Below are 19,586 nucleotides of genomic sequence, written 5' to 3'. Positions count from 1 at the left end.
CAGGGAAGGCTGGGACCCCCAGAGGATTCTGGGACACCCACAGAGGACACTGGGACCCCCAGAGAATACTGGGGCCTGGGGAATTATGAGACCCCAGACGTTGCTGGAACACACAAGGAATGCAGGAGTGGGAGAAACCCCCAGAGGATGCTGGGACTCCCACAGGGGATGCTGGCACCCTCAGGGAGGGTGCTGGGACCTCTGGAGGATGCGGGGACATTTAGGGGTAACCAGCGGGTGCCCAGCACACCCAGAGGAGCACCCCTCCCCCGAGCTGGGATGTCAGACAGGGTTCCCAGAGGCTGCAGCTCCCCCATCTGAGGCTAAAAGGGAGGAAGGAGAGACCAGGGAAAAGGAGGCAGGAAGGTGTCCCCAGAAGGCAGCAGCTTGTGCAAAGGGTACAAGGGAGCCCAGCTGGGTGAGGCAAGGCCAGAGCAGAGGTGAGGGTGGGGGTGCATGAGGGTGGAGAGGTCTCTGGGGGCAAGATTCTATCCTTCTCTGACTGGCCCGTGGTCACTGAAGAGAGGCTGGGAACAGAACCGGGACCTGAGGTGTGCCTGTCTGGGGGAGAGTCACAGGGACATGCCAGCACTGCATCACAAACCACCATCCCCAGCAGGACCCCCGGCACAAGCATGCAGACAGCCAGGTGTGCAGCCCAGAATCTGAAACAGCACAGAGAGGGGAGGGGAGGGGAGGGGAGGAGAGGGGAGAGGGGAGGGGAGGGGAGGGGAGGGGAGGGGAGGGGAGATGATGGGGGGAGGGAAGTAGAGATGAGAGGAGGGGAGCGGAGGGGAATGGGAGGGGAGGGTGGAGGAGAGGAGGGGAGAGGGAAGGGGAGGGGAGGGAAAGGGCAGGGAGAGAGGTGAGGAGAGGGAAGGGGCAGGGGGAGGGGGAGAGAGAAGGGAGGGGAGGGGAGGGAGGGGAGGAGAGGGGAGGGGAGAGGATTGGGGTGGAAGGGAGGTGATGGGGAGGAGGGGGGATTGGCAGCTGCAAACTGCTGAGGGGCACGTCCAGTTACCCAGGGACTGTTCCCACTTCGAAGCTTGGTGTTCAGGGGCTGTACTGGGCTGTGCTGGCCTCTGCCCACAAAAGATGCACTCCAGCCATTGGCCTGGCTCTCTGGCCCTAAATCCTGTTTAGGTCCCCTGGGTAGGAATCAGAGAAGGACAGTGTTTTGTGTAAGGAAGACCCTGCGTGCTTCTCAGGTCCCACGAGAAGCTGTGCTTAAATGCAGGTGACTGTAGCTCTCGTGGGCGGGCAGCGAAGGCGCCCCATGGTGTCCAGAAGGCCCAGGCGGCAATGAGCCACAGGTGCCTGCAGCGGGGTTCCCAAGAAATCTGTCGGCGCTCCCTGTGCCCGTTCTCCACCGTCCCAGCCTTCACGGCATGCCTTGTGATGTTGCAGTACCACCGTTGAGGGTAGAAGGCGCCCCCACCCTTGGATGAGAGGCAATGCCATGGGAGTAACCCGTTGGGGCCAACAGGGTATTCACAGGTAAGTGTCAAGCAGGCTCAAGTGACACCTACCTGAAAGGAAAGTGGGCACCATTCTACACAGCTGAGCACCGTTCTTTCCACACGGTGTCTTTCGGAAAATAAATGAGGAGGGGACCCACGTCCCATTAATTTAGGAAGCCACCATCACTGTATACACAAAGACAGTACAAAGAGAGAGAAAGGAAAATGCGCGTATGATGTGAAAATTCTTAACAGAACATAATTTCAAAGAATGAAATATTTAACTGGTAGGAAAGACACCAAGAGATACCAAGTCTCTATAAATTGGAATATAGCGAACAGAATTCATCAAGTGGTCGGAAAGTTATACAGCATTACCAAATGCAGTTTATTCCAGGGACGCAAGGCACGTTCACTACTTGAAAATCAACCAATGCTCCAAGCCGCATGGCAGCAGCGGAGCCAGACAGTCCTTCCCGGGCTCCCTGTCCACTCCTGATGTTGGATGTCACACCCACAACCCACCCCTGGGCGCTGTCTTGATGTACCAACAGCCCGGGCCCAGAAATTCCCAGTTGAATTCCAAAATGGATTAGCTCCCTACAGAGATGTCTCTGGAGCCCAACCATTTGCAGTCTAGAATTTCAGAAGTCCATGGCCACGTAAGCAGCCATGCAACCTCTCATGATATGCAAAATGAGCAGTGGAAAATAAATGATCTGGCGTCTGCCCCTGGAAGGCAGGCTTGAATGTGGTGGGAAAATTCGAGCAAAATATACTGCCCCGAAGTAGAGAGAGAGTTTCTGAGAAATTGTCGGCCACAGAAGCAGGGTTAGGACTGGGATGGGGGTGGGGGTGGGGGATAATGGGGATATTGGTGGTGGAGTGTTTGCACTGGTAGAGAGATGGGGGTTCGATCATTGTATGGCTGAATCATAAACATGAAAGCTTCGTAACTGTATCTCATGGTGGTTCAATTAAAAAGAAGAAAAGGAAAATCAAGTGATGTATTCTCTGCCTCATCACGGTCTAAAGAAAAAAAAAGTCATATCACTCTGTCACTGTCACTGTCAGTGTTCTCCCATTGTTCATCGATTTGCTCAAGCGGGCCCATTAACGTCTCCACTTTTTTTTTTGACACTTGCTGTTACTGTGTTTGGCATATTGAATTCGTCACAGGTACATCATCACTCAAAAAAAAAAAACCCACACACAACAAAATTCAACACCCATGACTGATGAATGCTCAGAAAAATAAGAATATGGTAACTTCCTATAAAATACAAATGTGAATATAAATAAACATCCTATGGAAAGAGAATAACTCTCCAAGTGAAATGACTTGTACAGCTAAGCAAATAAATGGTGTCTGCAGAGTGAAGAGCTAACGTTCTTCCTGGCGAAGGATGGAAACTTAGTCAGGGAAGTAAGTAGCTGACAATCAAAAAGGAAAAAGCAGAACTATCCCCATTTGCCTATGAAGTTATTGTTTATGTAGAAATGTATAGGATAACATTGGTCTGTCCTTTCTACCTTGCCACAGGGAGTTTAGGCTTATTGGGTCGCACCCATTCACAGTGCTCCTGAGGCACTCCCATTTCTCTGTTTATCTGTAACCTCTTTCTTTGTGCTCTGCTTCCCCAATCAGTCAACTGCCTTTATCTCCTAATAAGACTCTGCTAACTTATAAATATTGCCTTTCTCTTCTCCTTATGTCCTTTGCATCGCTAATTCAAAACAATGTCCTTTTTGTATAGACACAGGAAGATAGTTGATGCTATGCTTTTGTAATTGACTCTGAATAATATTTACTCCGGGGCATCTGTTTTCTCAATTTAAGCCTCAGTTGCCCTTATTTCCTAGAATCCCAAAATCAGGGTCCCAACGAGGGGTTGGATGTACCCAGGGCAAACTGTGTGCCACCCTGGCATCAAAATGGGCCAGGCCAAAGCACCGTAATACTTAACTATAAGTTAAGAGCATGGTCATGGACAAATTCTGTCATGATCCAAAATGTAACAACTAGATTAGGACCCTGCTAGGGTTAGGAAAGACTAATCTGGCCTGAGCACTGTAGTCTGAGATCTATAGCGAGATGCCCCCAGGAGAGCCATCCTTTAAGCTTAATGTGTCTCTCACTGTGTCCATACAAAATGATTAAGATTAAGATTATTAAGAAGTAAAATTACGATGAATGTTTAAATGATTATTGGACTAAGGAAAGGAGAAAAGCCCTTAGGTGGTATTTCACCCTTGAGCCAATGGATCTCGGGATCTCTGGGCTGCAGATGGGCTGCAGGCAATCAGGAAGGGTTTTGATATGTTGATTGTGCTACGGAACCTAGGTGTGGTTGCTACCCACAATGCTAGGAGGTTGGGAGAGACTAGAGAGAGACCAAGGGGCAAGGGAGCCAGGAGGAGACAGGAATGAGGGGCTTAGTGAGACTGCCACAGCCGTGTGGGGATAATGAAATAAATGGCAACCGGTCACCAAACAGCCTGTCCTACGTTTCCTCCTTCATCGGCCCATGGCATCGACTGTTCTGGGTGGGGAAGCGGCCCGAGACCACCAAACACAGGTGGCTAAAGAGAGCCACGGGGATTCTCATTCGTTTAGTGATTACACAGAAATGAAATGCAAGATATCTTTAAAAGCAAAACAGAAAACTTCCGAGCTCCATTAGGTGACTTAAGAAGGCCCATAAGCTAAAAGATCAATAAATATACTATTATATTTCTGTGTGCTGGCAGTCAATAAATGCAAGTTGAAATTAAAAGGATATTATCACTTGTAATCGATGTTCTTTAAGAAAGAAAAACTGGGCTGAGGAAATAGCTCAAAGAATTGGGGTACATGAGAGAACCCCAGGTTTGAGCCCTTTGCACCACCTGGTCCTCTGAGTACTGAACCCCCACCACATCTAACAAAACCAATGCAAGACTTAGATGCTGAAAAATACGAAATGTTGATAAAAAGCAAATATCTAAGTATATAGGCAACACGGGGTTCAAAGAATGAATATTCAACTGGTATGAAAGATACCAGGTCTCCATCAATTGAAATACAGTTTTGATTTGTTTTGATTTTAGGGCCACACCCAGTGTGTTTAGGGCTCACTCCTAATGCTGCACTCAGGGATCACTCCTGGCAGGCTCAGGGGGACTGTATGGGATGCTGGGCATCAAACTTGAGTTGGCCACGTGCGACGCAAGCACCCTACCTACTGTACTATCACTCCAGCCTCCTAGAATGCAAAATAGCTACAAAGATCACAGAAACTGCTTTTTGTAGATAGTCAAGTTTATCCTAAATAACGTGAGATTCAAAGGAACTACAATAACTGAAACACTTGAGGACTGGAGAGAGAGCGCAGTGGGTAAGGTGCTTATCTTTCATGTAGCAAACCCTGATTTGGATCTTCAGCATCACCTATGGTCCCCTGAACATGACCAGGGGTCACTCCTGAGCAGAGAGCCAGGAATAGCCCTTGAGCACTGCAGGGTGTGTCCAAATAATCTACTATCATTATTAAGAATAATAAAAAAATCTGAAAAATACAATAAGTGAAACTATCTGACTTCAAGATTAATTATATTGATACGTGAATTATATTGTTATGTCAAGATCAGGTGACATTGGTGAAGGGACAGAAACATTGACTAGGAAAAAGAATCTGAGATCTTGGTCTGAAGAACTGACCTTACCAGGTCAGGGGCTTGGGTGGGGTGAGGGGGGACCCTGGGACAATGGTGGGGAAAGTGGGCAGTGTGGTAGAGGGTGTGGGGTTGGAGTGTGGTGTGCGTGAAACCCTGCCATTAAGGATGCTATGAACTGAGAAACTAAATATAAATCCTCGAAAGAGAGCATAAAACGATACGCCAAAGCCACGCCTCCAGACCCCAGGCTGCTTCATTCAGGGCAACCTGGAAGGGGGTGGGTGAATGCCCTCCAAGCCCCAAGGGACCCAGCTCTGGCAGCCGAAAACCTCCAGAACCCAAGCACCGCCATACTCACAGCCGCTCTCCATAGGCTTGGGCCGAGCCCCACCCATGAGAAAATCTATTCCTGGACATCTCATACTTTATACCACTAATAAACCAAGAGTAGGACACCACATTTGATGGGATTTGAAGTGGAAGGCAACCAATTTTAGGTAATGATCAAGATCACGATCATCCTATTGTTCGTGGATTGCCTTGAGCAGGCACCAGTAACATCTCCTTCGTCCTAGCCCTGAGATTTTAAAAAGTGCCATTTTCAAGGCTCTTTCAGAGTTAGGAGAATGAGACCCGTCATTGTCACTGGTATTTGGCATATTGGGTACGCCACATAGTCTCTGGGTCTTGGCCATTGATGGGATCACATGGAAGGGGGTGGGGGGTCAGTTGGTGGGTGTGACCCCTGCCTACTGGAAGATGGAGGATCTGGGTGGAAGATGCTCAGCCCCGATCTGAGCAGGCTTGGAAATCTCATCCCCAGGGACCCGCTTGCCTTTGTTCCTCTGCCAGTGCCTTCATGCGTGCGAAGAGTGGTCTCAGCATGGTTGTGGCTGGTTCTGGAGGTCTTCGGCTGCTGGGGCTCTGCTCGGGGCGGGAAGGGAAACTCAACCTGCCCCCACACCAAGGGACCCTGGTGAGGACAGCCAGGCATGGGGGCAGGGGACTCTTAGGTAGACATATATTTATACTGATAGAAATATAAGCACACAAGACTCAACCTTTAACAACATGTTACTAATCTCTTATAGAAGAGTTTAATGGTTCCTGGGTGAAAAACAACAATCTTCACACACTTTCCTCTAAGAAAACTTTTTTTGTCTTATTTTTAGTGGATTATTCATAACAAACAATACAAAATAGATTATTTCGTTTCTGCTTTGGGGGCAGGGTTTGGGGTTCGGGATGGAAATATGGTGGCGGGAAGGTGGAATGGTGGTGGGCTTGGTGTCTGAATAGTAAATGTAATCAAATATTGTGAACAACTTTATAAAAGTAAAATTAAAAAATTTAAAGAATATTGCTGAACCATCATCTTACTATCGAAAACATTAAAAATTAAAGAAAAAGAAACACGGACCAGAACAGAACAAAATAGAAAAGCTTTCAACACACCTGAATATGTATGACCAGTTGATTCTTGGCACAAATGCAAAAGCAATTCAATGATACCATTTTACACATACTACGATGAGATCAATAAAAAACGAAATTGTCCTGGAGAGATAGTAGGCCACTTGCCTGGCACACGACCAGCCAGGGCTGGCTCAATCTCCAGCATTCCGTATGGTTCCCTGAGCACCACCAGGGGTGTGAGAGTGATCCCTGAGCACAGAGTCAGGAGTAAGCCCTGGACACTGCCAGGTGTGGCTCAAAAACAAACACAAAAAAATGGAAACTATAAAAAGTGGAGGGAGGGGCTGGAGCAATAGCACAGCCGGTAGGGCATTTGCCTTGCACTCAGCCAACCCAGGTTCGATTCCCAGCACCCCATATGGTCCCCTGAGCACCGCCAGGGGTAATCCCTGAGCACAGAGCCAGGAGTAACCCCTGTGCATTGCCGGGTGTGACCCAAAAAGCAAGAACAAAAAAAAAGTGGTGGGAAAGCTATGGAGAATAGGAAAACCTCTCTCTGTGAAATGTGAAATTATGCAGTTTGGAAGCTTCTCAAGTGGTTCAGCACAGAGATTGTTTGTTTTTTTTTTTTTTTGTAATTCATGTAATTCATGTATTCTTTTTTTTTTTAATTTTTTCCCATTATTTTTTTTTTTACAGTTGTAGATTTATAATTGTTTGTGCTTGGGTTTCGATTATACAATGATCAGACACCCTTCCCTCCACCAGTGCCCATTTTCCACCACCATGGATAATATCCCCCACCCCCATCCCCCCATCCCCCCTGTCTCTGTGGCAGGGCAATCCCCTGTGTTCTCTCTCTCCTTTTGGGTGTTGTGGTCTGCAAAAGAGTCATTGAGTGGCAAACATGTTCAGTCCATAGTCTACTTTCGACATGCATCTCCCCTCCTGGGAGGATCCTCCAATCAGCACAGAGTTTTTTCATGACTCAGTCGTCCCACACAATATAGCCCAGAGAATTAAAAACATGTGTCTGTCCACAAAAAAAAATGTGTACCTAAATGTTCACAAGAAGTCAGAGAGTTGATGGGCGCCAATGTCCATCACCTGATGAAGGGTTAAATAAAAATGCGGTCTACTGTATTCTGTTTGAGAATGGAACTCTAGACGAGAACACATCGGTCAAGGAAAAGGAACCAAGCGCTGATTCATGAGTCCACATGACGGACCTTGAAACCACTGTGCTAAGTGAGGAAAGCCACAAAAAGCACCTAATACTTGAATCCATTTATCTGAAATTCCAGAAGAGACAGACCCATCAGGATAGAACACAGATTAGTGGTTCGAGGTCTAGGGTGGGGAGCTGAAAGGGAAGGACCCCTCAGAAGTATGAAGATTGTTTTTGTTTTTCCTCCCAAGGGATGATGAAAACTATCTAGTATTGATGATGGTGACTGTTTACAATGCTAAATAATCTACTGAAAAACCACTGAAGTTGTAGACTTGACACAGACGAGTTTAGGAGATGTGATTCCATCTCTGCAGTGTTATTAAATAAGCAGCAAAATGAAGAGGAGTCTTCTTAACAAAGGACGCCAAAGAAAATGGGTACGCTAAGGCAAAAACGAGCAAAAAGACTCAAACCACATTTCATATCTTTCAGAAGAATCAGTCGAATGGATCACTGGCTTGGTATAAAACTCTAAAGCCTTTAAATTTATTTATTTTTGCTTGGGAGGCCACACCTGGTGATGCTCGGGGCTTAATCCTGGCTCTGCACTCGGGAATTATTCCTGGTGGGCTGGAGTGGAGCATATGGGGTGCTGGGGATCAGACCCCGGTTGGCTGCGTGCCAGGCGAGTACCCTCTTCACTGTACTATCACTCCAGCCACTCTAAAACTCTTTGAAAAAATCTCCAGATATTTCCTTTGTAAAGGGTGATTCATCAAACATAAAAATGATAAAGTTTTGATCCAAGTTTATTTAGTTTTTTATTTTGTTTGGTGGCTACACCTTTGGTGCTGAAAGCTGATTTTTTATTTATTTATTTATTTATTTATTTATTTATTTATTGCTTTTTGGGTCACACCCGGCGATGCACAGGGGTTACTCCTGGTTCTGCACTCAGGAATTACCCCAACCAAGCAGTGCTCAGGAGACCATATGCGATGCTGGGAATAGAACCCAGGTCGGCTGCATGTAAGACAAACACCCTACCCGCTGTGCTATTGCTCCAGCCCCTGAAGGCTGATTTTTAGCTCTGTTCTCAGGGATACCTCCTGGTGGGGTCTGGGGGACCACATGTGGGTGCCAGGAATCAAATAAATCAAACTAGGTTCGAATGAGAGCAAGACAAGCACCATAATCCCTCTCCCTCTCCTCTGTCTCTCCCCTCTCTCCCTCTCCTCTCTCTCCCTCTTTCTCTCCTCTCTCTTCTCTCTCCTCTCTCTGTCTCCCTCTGTCCTCTCTTGTCTCTCTCCTCTCTTGTCTCTCATCTCTCCTCTCCTTTCTTCTCCTTCTCTCCTCTCTCCTCTCTTTCTGTCTCTCCTCTCTCCTTCTCTCTCCTTTCCTCTCTCCTTTTTCTCTCCTCTCTCTCTCTCTCTCTCCCTCTCTCTCTCCCCCCATGAAAAAATATTTTGCTCTGCAAAAGGCAAGTTAGGGAGAGAGAGAGAGAGAGAGAGAGAGAGAGAGAGAGAGAGAGAGAAGCAACCAACTGAGAAAAGTTGTCTAGAAATCTGGCAAAGGGTTCATACATAAAACATACATAGAAAGTGTTTCTAATTCCACAGTTGTGTCCTAATGTTATTGTTATTCTTAGCATCTCCGAGACAAACTCAGGGTTTCCTCCTGGCTCTGTGCACAAGGATCCCTCCTGGCCGTGGCTGGGGGACCCTTAGATGATGCCAGGAATTGAATCAAGTCCAGCCACGTGCAAACAGCCCTGCCTTGTGCCATCTTCCCACCCAGGACCTCACAGTCTAAAAGCAGACAGTGTCCTTAGAAAATGGGCAGAAGACGTGAAGAGACACTTAACAAAGAGGACACACAGATGGCAAATAAGTGCATGGCAAGATTTCCAATATTGCCAGCCATCAGGGAAAGCAAGCCGGGAGCTGGAGGAAACATTCCCACGTAGATTTAGAACAGCAAAAGTCCAGCTGGCGGACAGAGTCAAACGCTGGCGCTGGTGCTGGGAAACGCACTCACTCGCGGTCACGCTGCTCTGGAAGGTAGCTTGGTGGTTTCTTCCAAGTCAAACCTGTACTTACTCCACAATCCCAGCGACTGTTCTTCTGGCTGTTTCCTACCGGAGAAATGCAAACGTGTGTCCACACACCACACTCCCTGGCTCAGTGGTGCATGGAAGTGATTTTGCTGTCACACCGCAAGTCAGAACCGACCCAGACGTCCTGGATCAAGCCGACGTTTGTGGGGTCACCACTGACACCCTCCTCGGCAATAAACAGGGCTGAATTATCAGCGTGACCTATGCAAGCCTCCTGGGGGATTTGGCAGTGCAGGGAGGAGAGGTGGAGAAGGCGGGAGAGAGTCTCAGAGGCCACGGGCTGTGGGTTCCGTTGATAGAGCGTTTTTCGGAAGGACTGCGAAATGCGATGGGAGCAATCCGTGGCAGCTGGTGTTGGGGCCAGCGGGGCTGGGGCCGGATCTAAGGCTAATGGAGAGTCCATCGGGGAGCCCTGTGTTGGGGGAGATAGGTCCACATCTGCAGCCGCTACACCATGACAGAAGGATGCAGAGCTGTTGCCCGTGTGCTTCCCACGCCCCATGCTGGCTCTGACGGTGGTCCTGAGTTCCCTAAATGTCACTACTTGGGGGAAACTCAGGAAGGCTCGTGGGTCTTCCCTGAAACTTTCTGGAAATAGAGAAAATTGTTGTTTTATTTCGATTGTTTTGTTTTAAAATTTTACTCTTCGCATTTTTTTTTTCTGGCAGGGCTGGAGTGAATAGCACAGTAGGTAGGGCGTTTGCTTTGCACTCGGCCGACCCGATTCGATTTCCAGAATCCCATATGGTTCCCGGAGCACCGCCAGGAGTAATTCCTGAGTGCTGAGCCAGGATTAACCCCTGTGCACTGCCGGGCATGACCCAAAAAGTAAAAAAAAAAAAAAAATTTTTTTTTTTAATTTAATCACTGTGAGAAAGACCTTTACAAAGCTGGTCATGATTAGGTTTCAGTTCTACAGTGTTCCAACACCCATTCCTTCACCAGGGTACGTTTCCCAGCACCAGTGTCCTCAGGTTCCCTCCCACCCCCCATTCCCCAGCCTGTCTCTATGGAAGGTCTTTGCCTCTCTCTCTCTCTCTCTCTCTGTCTCTCTTCTCTCTCTCCTCTCTCTTTCTCTCTATTCTCTCTCCTCTCCTCTCTCTCCCCTGTCTCCTTCTCTCTCTCCCTCTCTCCCTCTCTTCTCTCCTCTCTCTCCCTCTCTCATCCTCTCTTCTGTCTCTCTCCTCTCTTGCTCTTCTTGGTCTTCTCTCCTCTCTCCCTGTCTCTCCTCCCTCTTCTCTCCTCTTTCTCCTCTCTCTCCTCTTCTCTCCTCTCTTTCTCTCTCTCTCTCCCAATTTTACATTTTTTAAAATAAAACAAAACACTCACCGAAATGCCTTCACTTAGTTTGGGAACCTCCCCAGGGTGAGCCCCCAGGGTGGATGGGGTGGGGGTCTCATGGAGCATATTTGAGCCCCTTCCAGGGTAGGAGCCAAATGCAGTGCACCTCCCCCAAGCCACCACTCAGCTCCCTGGCCCTGTAGGAGGGTCAGGAATCGACGTGGCATGGCTGTCTGAGCATGGAGCCCAGCATGACAACCACCAATGTGTATACGCATGCGCCTCATTCCCCTTCAAGGCCCTAAGAGAAGAGATGACCTTGGCAGACACTCGGATGCCCCCATCCCCTTCCCAGCAGGTGCCCTTTGCATCTGTTACTCACAGTGAAAGGGGCGCTCATTTTATCTGGCCGTATGACTCTCAATTAAGATGACACTTCTAGCCTCTCTTGTAATGAGGTGTGGACACGTGTCTAAGTGCTGACCCATGGGAGGTAAGGGAAAGTGTCAGAGGACACGAATCTTCTCTAATATGCACCTTTTGTCCCATGTTCATCCCCTTTGCCTTCCCACACATGAAATACAGAAGTGATGGTTGGAGCTCCAGCAGCCATCTTGGAAACAGGTGGATGCTACAATTTTTGGAGGTCCAGGGCACACCCAACTGTGCTTCGAGCTATACCTGACGCTGTGTTCCGGGATCACTCCTGGCAGTGCCGGGATTTGCACCAGGATTGTAGTGGCTATAGCTGCAAGTGCTTCACCGTTGTCCTCGTTCTCAGGTCAGAGAGGAAGTAACATTTTTGAGGATGACCAAGCAACCAAAAATAAGCTTCCTGGTGATCCCAGAGATGCCTGAATTACTCTGGGCTACTTACATCTGAGTTTCCTGTAAGTGGAAGAGATAAACATTTATAATCTTGCCTTTTTTTTTCATGACACAAACATGCATTCATTTTATTCACAAAACAACTTGGTTTCCTGAAACAATAAAAACAGTATGTTCATCAGCAGGAAGTTGGCCATGACCTGGCACCCACCCCCGCTGGCAGGGGACTTCACAGAGACTGCCTTTACTCTGTCACCATCAGCAAGGCCAGGGAAAAAGGGGCTTATTTTCTCTAAGGGAAGTAGCCAGGGTCAGAAATACTGAGACGAGAGCTTCCCGGATCTCGATGGAGAAATGAACAGAGTTTCCAGTTTTGTAAAATCTTCCCTATTGGGATGGGGCAGACCCATCCTGGGGGAGTGGGTACCTTATGAGCAACCTGGGTCTAGGGGTACGGAGGCACTGCTTCCTCCCCTCTGGCCCCCCTGGGCGGCTCAGAGGGGGTTCTCATACCTGTTCTCTGGACTTCACAGTAGAACTCAATCTTGGTACAGTCGCTCTTACCCAGACTACCATGAGCTAATGCAGTGCAACCAACTGCTCTGAGATCTTTAATAAGCAACTATTAAGCTCTTACTGTGTGCCAAGGAGATCAGTGCTGGGGGAACAGTGAGCAGTCTTCCGAGTTGAGAGGAAGAGACAGCGATGAATACACATGTTTCCGGAAGCTCCAGTCCCTAACAAGTGCCATAAAAGGAAAATACAAAGGCCTTTGCAAGCAGACGACAGGGACTTCCCTCTAGCCAGGGCTACCGGGAAGTCTTCCTGGAAGAACTGGCATCTCAACCCAGTTCCGACTGGAGGAGAGGGTTTGGGCAAGGGAATAAGTCTGATGCTTTACATAGGTCCCGGAGCGAGTCTGTGCTCACTGGATTCGAATCTCAATGGCTTCTTGTTGCTGTGTCACTTTGTACAATAGCTCAGTGACTCTTCTCTCATCTGAGAAATAGATTTAGTTGACACAACACTGACCTAGCACTTACGACGTGCCAGGCACAGTTCCTAGTACTTTCTTGAGCTCTTTTCGTTGTTGTTGTTGTTGGGTCACACCCGGTGTTGCACAGGGGTTACTCCTGCTTCTGCACTCAGGAATTACTCCTGGCAGTGCTCAGGGGACCGTATGGGATGCTGGGAATAGAACCCGGGTTGGCTGCATGCAAGGCAAACGCCCTACCCGCTGTGCTATGGCTCCAGCCCCTCTTTTCTTTCTTATAGCAACCTGTGGCACAGGAACTATGCCCCTCTCCATGCACGGGTGAGTAAACTGAGTCCCAGGAAGGAAGACAACTTGCCCCAGGTCACACAGCTACCTGCAGGCTGAGTGTTACTCCCCACCCCCCACCCCCACAACACCACCAAGCTTTGTCTTTATCCCTAACCCTCCCCCCACCCCCAGTGCCCTTCTAACCCTTAGCCCGGTGGGTTCCCAGGGAGTTGGGGGGAGGTCCCCCTACCCTCCTGCCCAGCACAGCCCTGCCAGATGTGCTGCAGCTGCTGCTGCTGCCTCCCAGTCCCACCACAACACAGGGGCCTGGGGCCCCTCTGAAGCTCAGTGTCCCTTAGTCAGGGGTGGGGTTGGGGAGGGGCCCGGACACGGGGGTGGATCAGACAGGCTATCAAGGACAGGGGGCTGGGGTGGGGAGCAGCTCAAAGGACCAGGTGGGGGGCTGGAGCGATAGCAAAGCGGGTAGGGCATTTGCCTTGCACGTAGCCAACCCGGGTTCGATTCCCAGCATCCCATATGGTCCCCTGAGCACTGCCAGGAGTAATTCCTGAGTGCATGAGCCAGGAGTAACCCCTGAGCATCGCTGGGTGTGACCCAAAAATCAAAAAAAAAAAAACAAACAAAACCAAAGAACCAGGTGGTCATGGGGAAGGGAGATGGGGGTGGGGAGTCTGGAGGGGAGCAATGAAACTGGACTGCAGGGGGCTGACTTGGTAAGAGACCCAGGGCGGGGCGCTCCCCATCACCCCACCCCCCCACCCCACCCCAAGAACATTAGAAAGGGCCAGGAGAGAGAGTGCAGCGGGTAGGGCCTTTGTGGCCTCTCTGGGTTCAATCCCTGACATTCCCTAGGGTCCCCAGAGCCCATCAGAAATGATCCCTGAGCACAGAGCCAGGAGTAAGTGCTGAGCACCGCCAGGTGTGGCCCCAAAATTAAAAAAATTAAGAACTTTATTTTTTTTAACTTTAATTTTATTTTTTTTTTTTTGCTTTCTGGGTCTCACCCGACAATGCACAGGGGTTACTCCTGGCTCTGCACTCAGGAATCACTCCTGGCGGTGCTCAGAGCTGGGATGCTAGGAATCAAACCCGGGTTGGCCGCGTGCAAGGCGAATACCCTACCTGCTGTGCTGTTGCTCCAGCCCCTCCCCCCCACAATTAAGAACTTTAATCTGCAGGCAACCTCAGGAGATGCCAAGCCCCCTATGGCGGACGCAAGCCCAAAGAGAGATTCTAGCCCTGGACAGCGAGGCCCTCCCTGTCCATGGCCAGGCCACGGGGCCCAGAGGGAGTGGCATGGAAGGGGACTGACCCGTCCCTAGGCTCGCTGAGGTCAGCATGACAGGCACGTGCCAAACCCCCTCCCACTGGCACCTGACAGCAGGGCACTGCCCTGCCCTCTCCTGTCCCTCTTCGCGTGTTATCTGCCCACTGGCCAGGCCAGGCTATTTCTGACTCACTCCCAGGGACAGGCTGGCTCTGTCCCCCAGCAAGGCTGATCGTGGACAGACAAGGCTCTGGGGCCTGAGCCTCCAGGCTGTGGTTGGGTGCAGCTGGGGTCTGGCTCCAGAGAACAGCCACCGTCCCTGCCCCGAGGGGGACAGACACATCCAGACTCAGCCTTTCCCAGACACTACCTGGCTGGGACATCACCACTCAGCATGGGCGTCTGTCTTAGATTTGTCAAGTCTCTTGAAAGCTGAAACCAAAGGCGATTGTGTGGTTCCCTGAGCCTGAGAGCCTGAGAGCCCGATGCCAGGATCTGGCGCCCTTCCTTCCCACCTCAGTCTTCCCATCTGTGGAATGGGCCTGCTTGTATCAGGTAGAGCCTCCCCCCACCCCCGGGGTCTATGCCATGAGAGCCACCACAAACACTGGCCAGGTGGGAATTGCAGCTGAGGAGCGGGCGAGACGCTGACGGACGGGCCAGGTGCCGCCCCAGCCCCTGCTCCAGCTGCTCCTCATTGCCAAGGCCGGCCGCTCGGAAGTCAGAGGCCCGGGGCATGAGTCATGGAAAGCAGACGGAGCGGGAATGGGGATTCCAGCTGCCTGACTGGATGCTTCTGGAGTTTGGTTTCCATGGCAACTTAGGAGCGGGCCGGTGCCTCGCCCAAGGGAAGCTGAATCCCAAAACCTCAAGGAGAGGGGAGGGCATGGCCGTGAACCACGGCCCTGGGGAAGCCAGGGTAGCTGCTACTCGGAAGCCCACTCGGGCAGAGCCCCATGCGTGATGTCCTCAGGTGCCCCAGCGGTCAGGCCCCCAACTTCCCAGGCCTGGCTGGTATCTGAAGGCCCCAAATTGGGGGCACCATCCTAGTCCCCCTGCTTTGCAGTGTCCCGAGAGTGGGAAGGACGATCCAATGGAAAGCCACCCAGGCCCACGGGCAGTGCCAAGGTCCTGGGGCTCGGCGGGAGAGCCAGGCCCAGAAGGGGTAAGGGACTGGCTGCCAGATCTGGTCCTAGGCATTGTAGGTGATGGGGAGAAGAGCGGAGACAGGCCACTGTCCTTGAGGATCACCTCTCAGGTACATGGACCTGGAGCTCCGCACGTATCCCTCCCACCCTCCACAGCCCAGAGCAGCCGGCACCCGTGTGCGTGCGGGTGGGAGGGTCAGCCATGGCCCTGGCTTGGCCAGGGTCCACTCCCTGGGAAGTACGGCTCAGACCAGGATTCCTCTAAACCACAGATCTCACCCCGTCCTGCCCCTTCCTTCTCTCCTGAGCCCCCTGGCTCCCCCGAACCAACCATCGCTGTGGCATCTGATAGGAACCTGGGCGGGTCAGGAAGCAGACTCAGAGGGCGGGAGTGCACTCTCCAACTCTGCACGGCCCCCCGAGCACCCCCAGGAGTGGCCACCCCAAATCCAACAACCAGAAAGGAGTCACCTAGAAATCTCGGGATGAGGTGGGACAGAGAAATGGGGGGAACTGGCTGAAGGTGACGCGGCTAGTCCAGCCGGAGTCAGTGACCCCTGGCCCCAGCTGCCCTGCCTCGCAGTTTAGTTTCTCCCTGACCTCCCACTGCTCAGGAGGCTGGGGGCAGGTGATGGAGAGAAGAGGACCCGCTGACCCACGTCTGGCCACGCCAACCACCCACACCACCCCCAGGCCTGAGTCAGGGCGCACACACTGGATCGAGAACAAGTAACACAGGACTTTTATTTGCCCCAGAACTGGGCTTCTGTGTGGTCAGAGAGGGGGGTCACGCTTTCCCAGAGCGACTCCCCCCTGGAGGGACCCCCTCCCCCAGGGAGGCTGGATTTCTGGGTGAGGTCAGTCCCGAAGGCCCCGCACCCGCAGCGCCGAAACCCACCGGTGAGGCACCCCCGTCCCTTTGGGGGGGGGGCTGCCCCGGCTGGGTCGGCTGGTGCTCACGAGGCGGCCGTTAAAATATTGCACTTGGAGATTCGGAGAGTTGATGAGGCAAAGGTTTTCCTAGGCCAGGCCGCTGTGCCAAGCATCCCACTACTATTTAAATAAATAAAAACCCGGGCGGGGGGACGGGGGAAGGGGGAAGGGGGGCCCAGGCTGTGAGCCCCCGGCAGCGAGGCAGCGACTTCCTGGGAGAACCCCCGAGTCCCGTCCCCCGGCTTGCTCCCCTGCCGCGGCTGTCTTAGTCGTCCTGGTCCTCCTGGTCGCTGTCACCAGTTCTAGAAGGAACCTGGTCAATGCAGAGTGGGTCTCGGGATCCTGCTGGGCTGGGAGCCCTGGGGTCCCCTCGTACCGGGGCAGCGGGGACCCAGCCAGCGCCCGTGCCTTGACTCCTCCAGCGGGCGGCCGCCCGAGCCTCTCTTGGGTCCAGGCCTGGAATCCAGAGATCTGTCCGTCTGTCTGTCTGCAGCCTCTGAGGAGGAAGAGGCTGGCCGGTCCCCACTCCGTCCCTCCATCCTTGGTCAGGGCAGGGGGCCCGGGTCGCCTGGTGTGCACACTGAGCTGCGCTGGGCCGGGGCGCCCCCTAAAGCGGGGGGCTCAGCTTCTTCTGGTTAATGAGGTCCAGGTAGAGGTCGGAGCGGAGGAAGCGCGGGTACGAGTCCTTCTCCATGAGCCCGAAGATGCGCTTCTGCGCCAGGTCGAAGCAGTTGCGTGTGACACACTGCAGGTTGTCCTTGGTGTGCTCCCGGGTGTACGAGTCCAGGTTTACCTGCAGAGGGTAGCAGGGGAGCACACATCAGGGCCACATGCACGTGAGGGGGGGTGCAGGGGGAGGTCCCTGGGAGGGCTGTGAAGCCGGGCACCTGTATCACACCAGGAAGTGTGCATTAAATGCAGAGATCCCCCAGGGTGAAGCCAGGTGGGAACTGGCATCCACTCATTGCGGGGGAGGGTGCGAACTTTCCAGCGTGTTCCCTGGGGGTCTCAGCCAGGGGGCCGCTACATGTGGCCCTGCCCAGGTGGTCCTGTGGCACCATGGCGGGCCACAGATAAGGGCCTTAACCCCGGCACGCTCTCTCCTGCCCCTCATTCGATGGATAAAAGCAATCCCCACACCTCGCGGGCAGCCTTCCTGACAGGCCCTTTCACACAAAAGAGCTACAAAAAAAAAAAAAAAAGAGCTACCATGTGTCTGGCATAGAGCCTACATAAAAACCAACCAACTGCCCTTCCTTCCTTCGCTTCCTTCTTTCCTTTCCTTTTCCTTCCTTCCTCCTCCCTCCCTTCCCTCCTCCCTTTCTTTTTTCCCTCCTTTCCACCCTATCCACTTCCTTCCTTCCGTCCCTCCCTCCCTCCTTCTTAATTTCTAAACAATTTTTAAATTGATTTTATTTATTATTGACTCACCGTGAGATAGTTACAACGTTTTCAAGATTGAATTTCGTCATACAATGCTCGAACGAACACCCATCCCTCCACCCGTGAGCATTTTCCACCACCAATGTGCCCAGTATCCCTCCCGCCACCCCCATCCCATCCTGCCCCCTGCCTCCATGACAGGCACCTTCCTCCTTACTCTCTACTTTTGGGCATCATGGTTCAGAACACAGATACTGAGAGGCCTTTGTGCTGGGTCCTTTATCTACTTTCAGCATCCATCTCCCATCCTGAGCGATCCCTCCAACCATCACTGACTCAGTGGCCCCTTCTCCATCCCCTTTGCCTTCTCCCCAGCATATGAAGCCGGGTTCCCTTCCGTCCTTTTTTAGGAGGAGGGTTTTGGGGTCACAATGGGCAATGCTCAGGGTTTCTCCTGGCTCTGTGCTCAGGGACCAGGGACGGAGCCAGGGACGGAACCTGTCCCTGCTGCCATCCAAGGCTCTCTTCCAGCCCGTCAGACCTCTGGTTGTTTCCTCTCCACCCTGGGTGGCAGTTCAGGCTTCTGCCCTCCCCGAGCTCCTCTCAGAAGCACGAAGCATCTTGCATGGCCGCCTGGGGGTGGGGGTGGGTGGGGTGAGGGGACCCCCTACCTCCTTGCAGGCCTGGATGGCTATGTACTCCGCGAAGATCTTCTTGGCCTTGGCTGCCATCTTGGACTGCGACTTGACCTTCTTGAAGTCCTCGCAGGCCAGCCAGAACTCCAGGTTCTCCTCGCTAAACTCGGTGCGTAGGAAGGTCTGGAACACGGCTAAGCCGTCTGCAGGGAGAAGCCCCCACTGGGTGAGCAGCCGCTCCTCCTGCTGGTGGGGGACCCTCCCACCCCAAGCCTTGGACTTTTCCCACCAGCAGAGGCGGGGAGCTTCCTAGTTCCCTGAAACAGGGAACACAGGGACAGAATGCCAACCCTGCCCCAACGGCCTGTGTTTGTGTTTTTTGGGGGGGAGGGGGTGCGCCTGACCACATCTCCCTGCAGGAACCTCAGTTTTGTCCACCGGGAGCCCTTTGGGTACAGAGGGGCAGGTTTGAGGCCTGGGTACGTGGAAATGTTTGCTGTTATTCTGGGACTATGGGTCTGGGCAGGTCCCAGCGGCCTGCGCGGGCAGTGCCAGTTCCCGCGGGCAGGGAGGGGTTGGCAGCTCTCGGGCCCAGGAGAGCCGGGAGAGGCGGGCAGGCCAGAGCAGGAGCGGAGAGGGCAGGGCGGTCGGCAGACAGCGCGGTCCCGGGGCCCCACTTACACTTGTGAAGCAGGAGCTTCTCCAAGGACTCGCCCCACTTGAGGGCCTCCTCCGAGGTGGGCCTGGGGGATGGAGAAAGGGGCTCAGTGAGGACTCGCCAGGTTGCTGGGGGAGGGACGGCGGGGGGGGGGGGGTGTGGGGGGAGCGGGAAACGGACACAGGAGGTGGGCTGTTAGCTGGCCCAGGCAGCAGAGTCACCCTTTTCTCAGAACCCCAGTCCCCACCCTCTGTCCCGGCCCTGCAGCTGTGCCCAAGTCTCCCGACCCGATGAAACCCGCCCAACTCTGAGCGCTCCCCGGGGCGGGAGGGCCCGCGCTGTGAGTTT

The 19,586-nt window shown here is 52.4% G+C and overlaps 1 protein-coding gene across 2 annotated transcripts in view; it reads right to left on the bottom strand.

Annotated features, from left to right (window-relative positions):
- Positions 1–16,348: 16,348 nt before the first annotated feature.
- The window catches only part of RGS3 (regulator of G protein signaling 3), a 135,883-nt gene continuing 132,645 nt past the window's right edge, over positions 16,349–19,586 (bottom strand). For both annotated transcript variants that reach the window (XM_056135383.1, XM_056135384.1), the window contains 3 exons: positions 19,262–19,323; positions 18,617–18,783; positions 16,349–17,355 (listed from right to left, as the gene is read on the bottom strand). In XM_056135383.1, the coding sequence (XP_055991358.1) occupies positions 17,170–17,355; positions 18,617–18,783; positions 19,262–19,323 (415 nt within the window). In that variant the 3' untranslated portion in view covers positions 16,349–17,169. The remainder of the gene's footprint in view (positions 17,356–18,616; positions 18,784–19,261; positions 19,324–19,586) is intronic.

Source organism: Sorex fumeus, unplaced genomic scaffold (assembly GCF_029834395.1).
Source record: "Sorex fumeus unplaced genomic scaffold, SorFum_2.1 ptg000111l, whole genome shotgun sequence".
NCBI lineage: Eukaryota > Metazoa > Chordata > Mammalia > Eulipotyphla > Soricidae > Sorex > Sorex fumeus.
The sequence above is the reverse complement of the archived record's forward strand: the minus strand, read 5'-3'. Positions and strand labels throughout refer to the sequence as shown.